This window comes from Sus scrofa, chromosome 14, assembly GCF_054392235.1.
Source record: "Sus scrofa isolate SSC_HxYL_T2T_F1_AM1 chromosome 14, Sscrofa_HxYL_maternal_Yorkshire_Landrace_v2.0, whole genome shotgun sequence".
In the NCBI taxonomy this organism is placed as follows: domain Eukaryota; kingdom Metazoa; phylum Chordata; class Mammalia; order Artiodactyla; family Suidae; genus Sus; species Sus scrofa.
Window position 1 is genome coordinate 41,514,115 of NC_139396.1, and position 13,806 is coordinate 41,527,920.

Sequence of the window (13,806 nt, forward strand, 5' to 3'; positions counted from 1 at the left end):
TATCACAACCCAATTTTATAGCATTTCCATCCCAAACCCTCAGTGTATCCCCCCAACCTGACTCATTTGGAAACCATAAGTTTTTCAAAGTCTATGGGTCAGTATCTGTTCTGCAAAGAAGTTCACTGTGGGAGTTCCCGTCGTGGCACAAGATAATTTTTTGTTAACGAATCCAACTAGGAACCATGAGGTTTCAGGTTCGACCCCTGGCCTTACACAGTGGGTTGAGGATCTGGCGTTGCCATGAGCTGTGGTGTAGGTCGCAGATGCAGCTCAGATCCCGCGTTGCTGTGGCTGTGGCATAGGCCGGTGGCTATAACTCTGAATAGACCCCTAGCCTAGGAACCTCCATATGCTGCAGGAGTGGCTCAAGAAAAGCCAAAAAAAAAAAGAAAAAAGAAGAAGTTCATCGTGTCCTTTTTTTTAGATTCCACATGTAAGTGACAGCATTTGATGTTGATATCTCATTGACTGACTTCACTTAGCATGATAATTTCTAGGTCCATCCATATTGCTGCAAATGCCATTATTTCTTTCCTTTTAATGGCTGGGTAATATTCCATTGTGTATATGTACCACATCTTCTTGATCCACTTCTCTGTCAGTGGACATTTAGGTTGTTTCCATGTCTTGGCTATTGAAAATAGTGCTGCAATGAACATCAGAGTACATGTGTCTTTGAGAGTCATGGTTTTCTCTGGATTGATGCCCAGGAGTGGGATTGCTGGATCAAATGGTAATTCTATTTTTAGTTTTCTGAGGCATCTCCATACTGTTTTCCACAGTGGTTGCACCAATTTACAATCCCACCAACAGCGTACTAGGGTTCTTTTTTCTCCACACCCTCTCCAGCACTTATTGTTTATAGACCTTTTGATGATGGCCATTCTGGCTGATGTAAGGTGGTACCTCATAGTGGTTTTGATTTGCATTTCTCTAGTAACAAGTGATGTTGAAATGTGTTTTTTGGCCATCTGTATGTCTTTGGAGAATTGTCTGTTTAGATCTTCTGCCCATTTTTTGATGGGGTTGTTTGTTTTTTTGGTATTGAGCAGTAGGAGGTGTTTATAAATTTTGGAGATGAATCCCTTGTCAGTCGCTTCATTCGCAAAGATTTTCTCCCATTCTGTGGGTTGTGTTTTCATTTTATTTAGGATTTCCTTTGCTGCGCAGACACTTTTAAGTTTAATTACGTCCCATTTGTTTATTTTTGTTTTTATTGTCATTAGTCTGAGAGGTAGACCTGAGAAGATGTTGCTATCGCTTATGTCAGAGAGGGTTTGGCCTGTCTTTTCCTCTAAGAGTTTTATAGTGTCTGGTCTTATATCTAGGTCTTTAATCCATTTGGAGTTGATTTTTGTGTATGGTGTTAGGGAGTATTCTAATTTCATTCTTTTCTATGTGGCTGTGCAGTTTTCTCAGCCCCTTATTGAAGGGGCTGTCTTTTCTCCATTGTATATTCTTGCCTCCTTTGTCATAGATGAGTTGGCTGTAGGTGCGTGGGTTTAATTCTAGGCTTTCTATCCTGTTCCCCTGATCTATATTTCTGTCTTTCTGCCAGTACCATACAGTTTTGATGACTGTAGCTTTGTAGTGTAGTCTGAAGACAGGGAGCCTGATTCCTCCTGCTTCATTTTTCTTTTTCAGGATGTCTTTGGCTATTCTGGGTCTTTTGTGCTTCCAAACAAACTTTAACATATTTTGTTTGAGTTCTGTGAAAAATGTCCTTGGTAACTTGATAGGGATTGCATTGAATCTGTAGATTGCCTTGGGTAGTATAGTCATTTTGATAATTTTTTTTCTTTTTGTCTTTTTGGGGCCGATTCTGTGGTATATGAGGTTCCCAGGCTAGGGGTCAAATCGGAGCTGTAGTCGCCGGCCTACACCACAGATACAGCAATGCCAGATCTGAGCCACATCTGTGACCTATACCATAGCTCATGGCAACGCCAGATTCTTAACCCACTGAGCGAAGCCAGAGATTGAACCCGCAACCTCATGGTTCCTAGTCAGATTCATTTCCACTGTGCCATGATGGGAACTCCTGATAATATTGACTCTTCCAAGCCAAGAGATGGTATGTCTTTCCATCTGTTTGTGTCATCTTTGATTTATTTCATCAGTATCTTATAGTTTTCAGAGTACAGGTCTTTTGTCTCTTTAGGTAGGTTTATTCCTAAGTATTTTATTCTTTTTGATACAATGGTAAATAGGATTGCTTCCCTAATTTCTCTTTCTGATCTTTCATTGTTAGTGTATAGAAATGCAGTTGATTTCTGTGTATTAATTTTGTATCCTGTGACTTTGCCAAATTCATTGATGAGCTCTAACAGTTTTCTGGTAGTCTTTAGGATTCTCTGGGTATAGTATCATGTCGTCTTCAAATAGTGATATGTTTACTTCTTCCTTTCCAGTTTGGATTCCTTTTATTTTTTCTACTTCTCTGATTGCCGTGGCTAGGACTTCCAAAACTATGTTGAATACTAGTGGTGAAAGCGGACATCCTTGTCTTATTCCTGATCTCATTGGGAATTCTTTCAGCTTCTCACCATTGAGAATGGTGTTAGCTCCAGGTTTGTCATATATGGCCTTTATTATGTTGAGGTAGGTTCCCACTATGTCCACTTTCTGAAGGGTTTTCAGCAGAAATGGGTGTTGGATTGTCAAAGGCTCAACAGATCATATGGTTTTTATTCTTCAGTTTGTTAATGTGGTGTATCACACTGATTGATTTTCGGATATTAAAGAATCCTTGCATACCTGGGAGATGTTTGCTTTTCTATAGCTGCTTGCAAAGTCAAAGTGTGGCAGTTTGTATACATAAGTACAAAATAAAGATATTTCTACATTAAAATTATTTTATGTTTCTATTAATGAAAATTTTATGTAAGGTCTTACGTAATAGTATTTATGTTTTAGTTCTTCAGTAAATATTTGTTTATTTGATTAGAGTCTAAACTGCTTTAAAATTTAAGGTATTACGTGAACCTAAGATATTATTTGCATAAATCAGTTCACCTCAGCATCTGTAACTGCATGAAAGTAAGACTCACTCCTCTGAGCAAGGCCCCCAATGAAGCTGGTGTGCAACTCTCCTGCGTACACACCAAGGTTCTGCTGAATCCTCAGAACTGTGGGAAAGAAAATTGTTTGAGTGTTGTTTGTTTTAGAAAGCAAGTGGAACGCCTCTTTAGTCTGGTTCTTAAATATTGAAATGTTCTTTCAGAATTTAAGCGGTTAATCATATTGTTAGTCTTGTGATTCTCTTCACTGAATCAGGATCATTTAAACAAGTCATTTTCTAGTTTATATGTCTCAGAGTGAGTGCTGTGTGCTTTGTCAGTTGTGTGAATCCTCACTTCCTTTGTAAAAACTATGTGTTTTTCAGATTTCATCCTCTTTGAGTACTTTTAAGTAGAAAGGAACATACGCATATTGAGTTGAAGTGAAATTTCAGAATAAGGTGAAGTTTGGGTAATGTTTAATTTTTAAATTCCAGTGTGTTTGAAGAGGCTGACACGGATTTACAAGAGCTGCAGGCCTCCATGGAGCAGCTGCTTCGGGAGCAGCCTGGCGAGGACTCCAGCGACGCGGAGCAGGCCGCCAACGGGCCAGATGCGGGGGACGAGGATGACAACCCCAGCAGTGGGAGCGCGCTCAATGAGGAGTGGCACTCAGGTGCGTCTTTCTGACCTCTGATGTGAGCCATCTCCAGCTTTGAATAGGACTGTAGCCTGCCCTGCACCTCTGACTTCCACCCATTCCCTTCCATGTGTTCATACACACAAAGCGCTTCCACATGCAGTGGTTAACCAGCAGGAGTAATACTAAAAGCAGTTTTTAAAACCTTGACACTCTTTTTTTGGTCTGGTAACAATTCCTTGTTCATATTATCAATCCTGAGATGCATAGAAAATGTGTGTATTTGAATAACGATTTATTTGGGAAGAAGAGCTAATGTGTAAAGGAATGATTTTAGAGTAATTTAGTCTTTTGCTAGAATTTTTCGAACTATCTTAAGCATGTACATGATATAAAACATAAAGCATTTATTATACTTTTTAGGTACTTTCCAAGTTTTATGATATGTATCTTAGGTCATCCACTTTCTGCATGCTCTTTCATGGTTCGGCCCGTGTTTAACATCAACTTCTAAAAAATAGTAGGGTTGATTATCTTGATGCAGAATATATGAATGTTCTTATTTATATGGGAATGTTTTTATTTTAACCTGATTTACTATTTGTGTCTATAAGAAGAAAAGATTTCTATAGTAACATTCTTGTTAAGACAAATTTATATATACATACATTGGTTACCTGAATAAATGACAAATATTATGATGACAAAACTTTATATTGAAAGTACAGGTGGTCTGGAATTCCCTGGTGGCCTAATGGTTAAGGGTTTGGCATTGCCACTGCTTTGGCCTAGGTTTGATCCCTGGCCCCGAAATTTCCACATGCTGTGGGCGCAGCCAAAAAGCAATTTTTTTAACTAAAAAAAAATTGAAAATACAAGCAGTATATTTCAGTGACAAATTCACTTGTCACAAAATTTGAATTGATTTAGGGTAAAAATTATTTTAGTCTTTTAAATCATAAAATATCTTTTTAATTTATGTTTTTTAGATAACAGTGATGGTGAGATAACCAGCGAATGTGAATATGATAGTGTCTTTAACCATTTAGAGGAGCTCAGGCTTCACCTGGAGCAGGAAATAGGCTTTGAAAAATTCTTTGAGGTTTATGAGAAAATAAAGGTAAGTAAAGTGTCAGTTAAAACATTTAATTTTGAAATATGCTGTTTGATTTACCAGTGAAATGTCTGTGATTTTTATTGTCAATAGTTTTATTATGTATAATAAAGTCTCTAGTTAGAGAAGGTTAGCATTCAATTATCAACTTACATTTGGAAATTTGGTGTAGGCTGTTCATGAAGATGAAGATGAAAACATTGAGATTTGTTCGACAGTAGCTGAGGACCTTTTGGGAAGTGAGCATCAGCATCTTTACGCTAAGATTCTTCACTTGGTCATGGCAGATGGAGCCTATCAGGAAGGTAAGATTTCCTCATACCTGTGCATTTTAAATAAATGTGCAGAAAATAAAAGGACAGATGTAAATTGATGAGCTTCTATCACATGCATTTTAGTGAAATCTACATTGGAATTTTATATGCTACTTTTAAGCAATTATAAAGTTAACCCTGTCCTTTTCTATTACTGATTCTGGCATAAACTGTGTTGGTTCACATTTGTTAAATCAGTATTTTAATTTCTAAATAACATTTGATGAGATTTTTTAAAAAGCTACTTATTGAACAGCTCTGGAAATTAAAATACTTTCTTATCAAGGAGGTAAAATTAAACTTTTAAACACATATGCTTCAGCAATATATAAAGTTTTTCCTAAATTAGTACCGAATGTAATCTCTTCTCTTCAGAATAAGTGGAATTGAAAGTTACTAAAGTTAAAAACGAGTTTTCAGATTGGTCAAGACCACTAAGAATAGAACCTAGAGACCAGGGTTAGAATCCTGACTCCATGAGAACCTGTTGACATGACACCAAGTGACTGGTCTCAGTCATCTTTGCCATGAAATGGGGAGCTGCTCTCCACCTCGAGTGCTGTGATAGGTTTCAGAGTGTTTATTGAGGCTGCTGTGTGCCTGGCACTTCATTTCTGTGAACACTAAAGGGCAAAGTCTGTGCTTAACATGTAGTTTATGGTTTACTTATAAACATAGGAAAGAAAGTGTAAATCTGTACATTAAAATGCTCATTCTGGGAGTTTCTGTCATGACTCGGCAGGTTAAAAACCCAACAAAGTGTCTGTGAGGACACAGGTTCAATCCCTGGCCTCGCTCAGTGGGTTAAGGATCTGGTGTTGCCCAAAACTGGTCACAGGTCACAGATGCAGTTTAGATCCCACGTTGCTGTGGCTGTGGGCACCTCCAATTCGACCTCTAGCCTGGGAACTTCCTTCCATATGCCACAGGTGTGGCCATTAAAAGAAAAAAAAAAATTCATTCTGAAATGTTTTCAGTGCAATGGGAATTAGAGCAGGGAGCTTGGGCAGGGAAAAGTGGACAGAAAAATAGATGGCGTGACTTGTGGGGAAAAGGGAACAGACCAGCGGTTGGTATGTGTTAGGGTTAAACTGAGCGTATTAGAAGCTTCCTGTTGAAAACTTGTCCCTGTGATTAGACACCTTGAAGTGTTTAAAACATATAGAGGACAGCAGTGAAGGTTGGCACTGGCAAACCCAGAACAGTGACAGAGTGCTCTGCAGAGTCCTGTCCGGCCGTGGCAGTGTCGACAACTGGGATAGCCATGTGGCAAGTGGGGTCTGATTGGAAGTGGTCAATGCACTTGGGTGTGAGGTGATGTTCGTAGGAATTTGACTTCAAGTATATCAGAGCTAGGATTTTCATAGAAATATTCGCTATTTTGACTCATGAGAAATTAAGTTTGCTAAAATCAGAATTTAAGAATGTTTTCTATTTGGGTAGAGACTGTAAGGTTATGTAGACTTATTTACATTGTTTCTTGAGTTGTTTTCATGGAAGTAAGGTCTTGTTTGAATTCTAATAGTTGTTGTTAAATGGAAACTGGAAAATCCTCAGGTACAAACCCATATATTTTCATTACTTTTCTTTTAAGCTGACAGAGTAAATCCAGGCTACTGGCAGCAGGGCTGGATTGAGTGTGGCCAGGCCTGTGCAGGTGCCAGCGGTCAGGGCCTTCATGCCCTCCTTGCCCCTTAGAAGCTGGGATTCCCTCAGGTGGACGGGCAAAAGCAGAATCATGTTTCTCAGTAATGGTGCTTGCTATGTGATCTATCAATAGAAACATCTATCAAAGCAGCTCTTTTTTATTTAAAAAAAAGTTAAAAGACAATAAAATAATACCACTTTGGGGAAAAAATATAAGAAATTACCCAAGGGAGGTCCCATCGTGGCGCAGTGGTTAATGAATCTGACTAGGAAGCATGAGGTTGTGGGTTCGGTCCCTGGCCTTGCTCAGTGGGTTAAAGGATCCAGCATTGCCGTGAGCCATGGTGTAGGTTGCAGATGCGGCTTGGATCCCACATTGCTGTGGCTGTGGTGTAGGCCGGCGGCTACAGCTCTGATTAGACCCCTAGCCTGGCAACCTCCATATGCTGCGGCAGTGGCCCTAGAAAAGGCAAAAAGACAAAAAAAAAAAAAAGAAAAAAAAAGAAAAGAAAAGAAAAGAAAGAAATTACCCAAGTAGATATATAGTTTTTTCCAAGGAGAGATACAGATTTAATGATGAAGATGTTCCATTACACAGAATATCCTAAAACTTTTCTTTTAGGATTTCCCTGACAGCTTATGTGCAGAATTCTTTTGATTGTCCTTTTTGGTACAATTCTATCCTGAGATCATTGAAATTTTTTGTGGAAAAAGCTTGAAGTCACTTGTAACCAAGTTTAGTGAATGAAATGGATAATCAAGATAAACAATAAATGATCTTCAAAAAAAAAAAATTGGAGTTCCTGTTGTGGCTCGAATCGGACTAGGATCCATAAGGTTGCAGGTTTGATCCCTGGCCTTACTCAGCAGGTCAAGGATCTGGCGTTGCCATGAGCTGTGGTATAGGTCGCAGATGTGGCTCGGATCCCACATTGCTGTGGCTCTGGCGTAGGCCAGTGGCTGCAGCTCTGATTCAACCCCTAGCCTGGGAACATCCATATGCCGTAAGAGCGGCCCTAGAAAAGGCAAAAAGACAAAAAAAAAAAAAAAAAAAAAAAAAGAGGTGGTCTTTTTAAGTATCTCACTGTGTGGTAATCAGCCTAATTTTTAACATATTTGTAAAATGAGTCTGAATATTTTAGATAAGAATTCACTTCTAGAATATTTGTCAAAAATTATTTACTTCTTTAAAGTTATGATTTGTAGACTGAAGTCGAGGCTTTAAATGGTGATTCTTAATTTTGGCAATGTAATTTTTTTTTTTATTGGCCTAGATTTTCTTTTTTTCCATTTTTTTTAAATTACTCAATTGAATTTATCACATCTGTAGTTGTACAATGATAACAATCTGATTTCAGGCAATGTAAATTTTCTTAAGATTTATTTCTATGCCATCTTGTCCCCTCCCCCAAAAAAGTTTGATTGCATTAAAATGTAATAATAATAAAATGAAAAAAGACAAAATGAAATTAAGTTAAAAAGAAACATTTGGGAAAGTCAGCATATCGGGCAAATAAATCCAAGCAATGTAACATTAAGCCAAGTTGAAATAGGAATACAAAGTTCCTGTTCAGAGAGTCTGCACTTTGGGAAAGTAGTTCACAAATCGGGTGCTAATCTTCCTAACAAGGCAGGAAACCTAATTAATTCTATGAGACACAGAGTTCATGGGACAAAACACATCAGTTTACTCAGAGAACAGCTATTTTTGGTATTGAAACAAACAAAAATTTCTGAAGAGTCTTAAAAAGAGGGGACTCCAGCACAGTGTTCCTTAAACCTGAGTGACATGTGGATTCCTTTAAAGGGGAAAATGTGTTTTCAGACTCCAAATATTATGTCAGTGAAAAATTCAAGTCCTAGTCTTTGAACATGACTGTCAGCTGTGACTTATTACTATACAATGTGTTTTTTCCTACATATTAAAAGACTTTTTATCCAAGTGGAAATATGAAAAATAAACATTTTCTGGAACTCGTGTATTCCTGATTTAATTGCGATCTTGGACCCCATTTTATAAAACAGTCCAGTAGTAGACCGAAGACATTCTCAGTAATTTTTACAGAATTTAGATTTCTTGGACCCTTTCTTATGATAGAGTGTTAAGTTAATGCCATGAGTCCAGGAAAATGGTTCCATTTAGTGACTCTTGGAGAGTGTCAGGCTAGTTCTGTTCTCATTCAGACTCTTCATCCTTCAGGCAGTTCTCGTAGGTACCATTTCAGGACTCATTCCTAAGCCATCAGCATTGTGCTTGGGGATGAGTGTTGTTTGGCAGAAATCTGGAGAACTTGCATTTATTGCCCCTTCTATGGAAAAACACCACAGTCACCTGAGCAGTGCAGTGGAATTGATACCCTCCTGGGACAACCCAGTGGCTTCAGAGGACACCAGCCTATAGAGAAGGCTGTTTCCTCCAGGTGCCACTGGTCAGACAGCTGATGCACTCTCACAGTGAGGGGCCCAGGACCCCCAGTGCTGGACCAAAACGCTGGCAGTGACTCCTCAAGCCAGGAAAAAGGTAAAGCAACCCAAACATACCAACCCACTAAGATGGCTTAAAATGTATATTGAATTCTCCAAATAAAGCTACTTGCTCTTTTGTATTATTCATCATAAGATAGTTAAATGTTAAACAAGTGGATTTAGAATAACTATGTTAAAGTCCTTTTTAAAAAACTGAAGATTAGGCATTCTTTTTTTTTTTAAGATTTTAAAAAATTAAAGTATATAATTGATTTACAGTGTTGTGCCATTTTCTGCTGTACAACATAGTGACCCAGTCATACATATATAAACATGCTTGTTCTCACAGATGAGGGAGAGGATGAGTAATTGTATTTCCTGCACCCAAAGTGGTGTCAGGGTCACTGTGTACAAGGAAATAAGATTGTCTATAGCACATTTCTCTTTCATTTAATTGGAAATTAGCTGAGTCCTCAAAAGACAACCTAAACTGTTCAGTCCCCCAACCCAAACTGTCACTGTGAAGGTTTGGTAAGCGCCTACAATATACAACTCCCCTGACTGTCATAGTGAAGATTTGGTAAGCACCTACAGTATACAAGTCCCCCACAACTGTCCCAGTGCAGTTATGCTGAGCACCAATAGTATACAGCTCCCACAGCTGTCACAGTGCAGATTTGGTAAGCACCTACAGTTTTCAGACTCCCTCATTGAGGATTTGCTAAGCTCCACAGGTATACCTATTGGTAAAATTAATGCTGCTTGGTCCTTAACTAGATACTAACTAGACTAGAGCCAGAAGTCAAATAGAGATGTAAAATGTGTGAACTATTTGGTATTATTTCTGAAAAATGTACTTCACGAGGAGAGGAGGCGCCAACTGTAGACAGTAGTGGAATGGCCAAGGCCAGCAGGTCCTCTTGGAGAACATCAGTCTTAGCAGTGCAAGCTTGTACATTTCTAAGAAGGAAGCACAGACCTTCTGTCTACCATCATTTTAGATAGAATATTGTGCTGTGTTTATGTAATGAAATTCTGCACACCGGTTATTGTGAGGGAATGAAATTTTCATCTGTCACTGTGGATAGGCCCCCAAAATATGATGAGTTGAATAAGTAGGTACATGGTACCCATTTGTATGATATTTAAACACAGTTTTATTTCTCTATTAAAAGGAGTAGGCATGAATGTAATAAATATGGGAAGCCAGGGAAGGAAGGGTACACGTCAATTTCAGAATACTGATAACATACTAGGCAGGAAGAGAAGCACTGAGATAGGAAAAGAATGCTCTCTCTGCAATGTGTTTTTTCCCAAATCAATTATACAAACCGGTGTAGCCAAAAGTTAACTTACTAGTTCTAGGTGTTAAGTACCTGTGTGTTCATTAGTTTATTCTCTAAACTTTTCTGACAGTTTGAAAGTTTGTCATTGTAATAAATAAGTAAATTATAGTACACAGTGATAAATGTAACATCAGAAGGAATAAAATGTGTTGCATAAAGTAACAGTTCTGCTTTATCGGAAGGAAAAAAAGTGTTAGGGTCATTCTTCCCAGGGGAGAGGACATTAGAGCTGGACTTTGAGAGATAAGTGGGGATTTGCCCCCAAGTCCATAGGTGTCCTTATGTATGGAGAATGCAAGCTGCTGAGCTTCAGGAAGGGGAAGCAGAGCAGGGCTACCAAGGCGTATAGTATGGGGCAGCAGGGAAAGTGGACAGTGGAAGCAGACAAGCCTAGAAACCCTTAGGAGGCCAGGTCCTATAGGTCTCTGCAGGCACAGGAGGAGTGCAGGGTCTGTCCTGAGGCTGCAGAGCCTGTGTAGGCTTTTAAGCAGAGCACTGATTTGAGATGACAGTTCATGTTTTTGTTTGGTTGGTTGGTTTTGTTTGTTTTTTAAGGGCTGCACTTGCAGCATATGTAATTTTCAGGCTAGGGGTTGAATCGGAGCTGCAGCTGCTGGCCTACACCACAGCCACAGCAACACCATATCCAAGCCACATCTGTGACCTACACCACAGCTCACCACAACACTGGATCCTTAAACCCAGTGAGCGGAGCCAGGAACTAGTCAGGTTCTTAATCTGCTGAGCCCCAACAGGAACTCTGACACTTCAGTTTTAATGGAAAATCTGTTGCTAGGGTGTGGATGATAGTGATTGTCATGTGAGGTTAAATTAAATAGTCTTTTTAGTTCATTCCAATGGTTTTTTTTTTTTTAGACTTATAAAAAACTGGAAATAGCTAGAATGTCTATAAATACAAATGGTTGATTTAAATACATCATACTGGGAGTTCCCATTGTGACTCAGCAGGTTACGAACCCAACTAATACCCATGGGAATGCACGTTTGAGCCCTGGCCTCACTCAGTGTGGGTTAAGAATTGGGTGTTGCCGTGAGTGTGGTGTAGTCTCAGATGAGGCTGGGATCTCACTTTGCTGAGGCTGTGGTGTAGGCGGCAGCTGCAGTCCCAATTCATCCCCTAGCCTGGGAACTTCCATATGCTGCAGGTGTGGCCATAAAAAAACAAACAAATAAATAATTACACCGTATCCATTAAAAAAAATACTACACAGCCATTGAAAGAGACCTGGACTATAGCCATGATTTATTCTTTTTCAAGGTTTTATTGTAGAATTTTATTATATGGAAATGTTGAAACACCTCTACAGTTACCATCCATATGCCCATCACCCAGGTTCTGTCATTAACATTTTATAATCTTGCTTTGTCACTTATTTCTCCATCTTTCCATCCCTTATGTGTTTTAAAGGGAAAAAAACTCTTGTCTCAAAGCTGCATTTTTAAAAAATTTTTACAACATGTTTGTGTATGTCTAGGAGAGCAGTCTGGGAAGATTTATATAAAATTATTAGCTTTGCTTGTCTTTGGCTTAGAGGTGATTTTTGCTTCCCACTTAATTCTTCATTGTATTGTCTGATTTTCGACACTGAGCATGTGATGTTATAATAAAAACTGCATTTAAAACCACTCTTTTCTTTTAGCATGACAAAGGATTTTCTTTTACTACATAAATATATATAACTTGATTTTCAATGAAGTGAATTAAATTTTCTTCTTTTTTCTACAGATAATGATGAATAATCCTCAGAACATTCTTTAATCCTCAACTGAATAAAAGCATTTAAATTTTGGCTCATCAGAATAATAAACTTCAGTGGGAAATGTAGCAATACTTTACGAAGGAAACATTGATTTAAGATGGGCATTCTAATTGCATGAAAATGATGGAGAAATATGCCATTTTTCAATTAAAAATCTAGTTTTTTATCTGTTTTATTTTGTTGGTTGTGTTCTATAGTTACCTGCTACACAATATATACTTTATTAAATCATCCAACCAAAGTGTAAGACCTAGTGAACCAGACTGGACTTGGAAGATTTGCCAGGCAGCAAGGTAACTTTTACTTTCAGCAAATGTCTTTACGTTGAAAAGTTACTTCTGTTATGAAAGACCTGCCTTTGATTTTTCGCTTAAGTATTTAAGTATGACCTTTTTTTCTGTCTACTTGTTTTTGTGGCCAGCAACTCTGGGTTAAATAACTTTGTCAAGGGCTCTATTTAAACCTTCGCATTTCAAAGATGGAATTTTTAGCCTTAAAGTTTATATTCCAAGTCCTTTTTCAACCAGTGTTTTTCCTGAACTAGCTTAATGGAAACAGACTATAAAACAGTCTTAGAAATCATTGAGAAATCTGATTATGAAAGCATAGAAAAATTATATTTCCTGATATTTAAACAGTTGGTTCATTCCTTCTGTTTCTCTGTGAGGACCAGAACCAGGAAGGTTATATCTAGAAATTAGTCTGTGAATTTTAACATTGACCTAGCATATATCATACAGTTGCCATTTTTGTTTTCCACTTCCTCTCATGCATGTGCTTTTTAATTGAGATTCAAAAGTAGAAAGGAATCATTTTTATTTTGACACTGTGACAGTTTTGGTAACTATTATTCCGAAGGGGGGAAATGTTTGCCTTCTTTAATTCCACTGTGAGATGGTTTAGCTAGGTCGTTAAGATGATGGTCACTTGGCTTCAACTGCAATTTGCCAGGTGTCACATCATTCAGATTGTCTGAAGTCCAAATATTTCAGTAATAAAAAACGGAATTTTGGAAACCGAGGACAAAGCAGCCCAATGGGCATAATCTGTAATCTGAACAGTAAAGCCTTCTCTTGTAGCACTATCAGTACTATGCTGAATTTATTATGTATATTATTTCTAACATCTAAAACTCAATACTTGATTTTTATATGTTTGTTTATTTTATGATATTACTATTAAATTTATATTATTACCTGAAGTGCACTATTGGTTGTCATTTATTTATTAGCACTCTTATTAGTAGGATGCTTTTACAGAGAGCTGAGAATACTTTTGATTATTTTACCAGAAGATTTCTATTTTTTTCCCCAGAGGAATATTTGAATTCTGTACTTTAATTTGCTACAATCCTAAAAGATGAGAGAAGATTTGGGGGAAGAGATATTTTTAAATTCCTAACTTAGATAAGCAAGTAAGAGTATAACACAGTAGAAGGAGTTGTTTAGTCATATTTCAAAGGGTGTCATCTATAAGGAATAGGGATGACAAATAGT

General features: G+C 37.9%; 1 protein-coding gene across 50 annotated transcripts in view; it reads left to right on the forward strand.

Moving 5' to 3' along the window:
* The window catches only part of NEK1 (NIMA related kinase 1), a 187,311-nt gene extending 173,800 nt beyond the window's left edge, over positions 1-13,511 (forward strand). For all 50 annotated transcript variants that reach the window (XM_013982714.3, XM_084994675.1, XM_084994672.1 and 47 more), the window contains 4 exons: positions 3,500-3,678; positions 4,632-4,762; positions 4,929-5,061; positions 12,277-13,511. In XM_013982714.3, the coding sequence (XP_013838168.2) occupies positions 3,500-3,678; positions 4,632-4,762; positions 4,929-5,061; positions 12,277-12,290 (457 nt within the window). In that variant the 3' untranslated portion in view covers positions 12,291-13,511. The remainder of the gene's footprint in view (positions 1-3,499; positions 3,679-4,631; positions 4,763-4,928; positions 5,062-12,276) is intronic.
* The last annotated feature ends 295 nt before the right edge of the window (positions 13,512-13,806 follow it).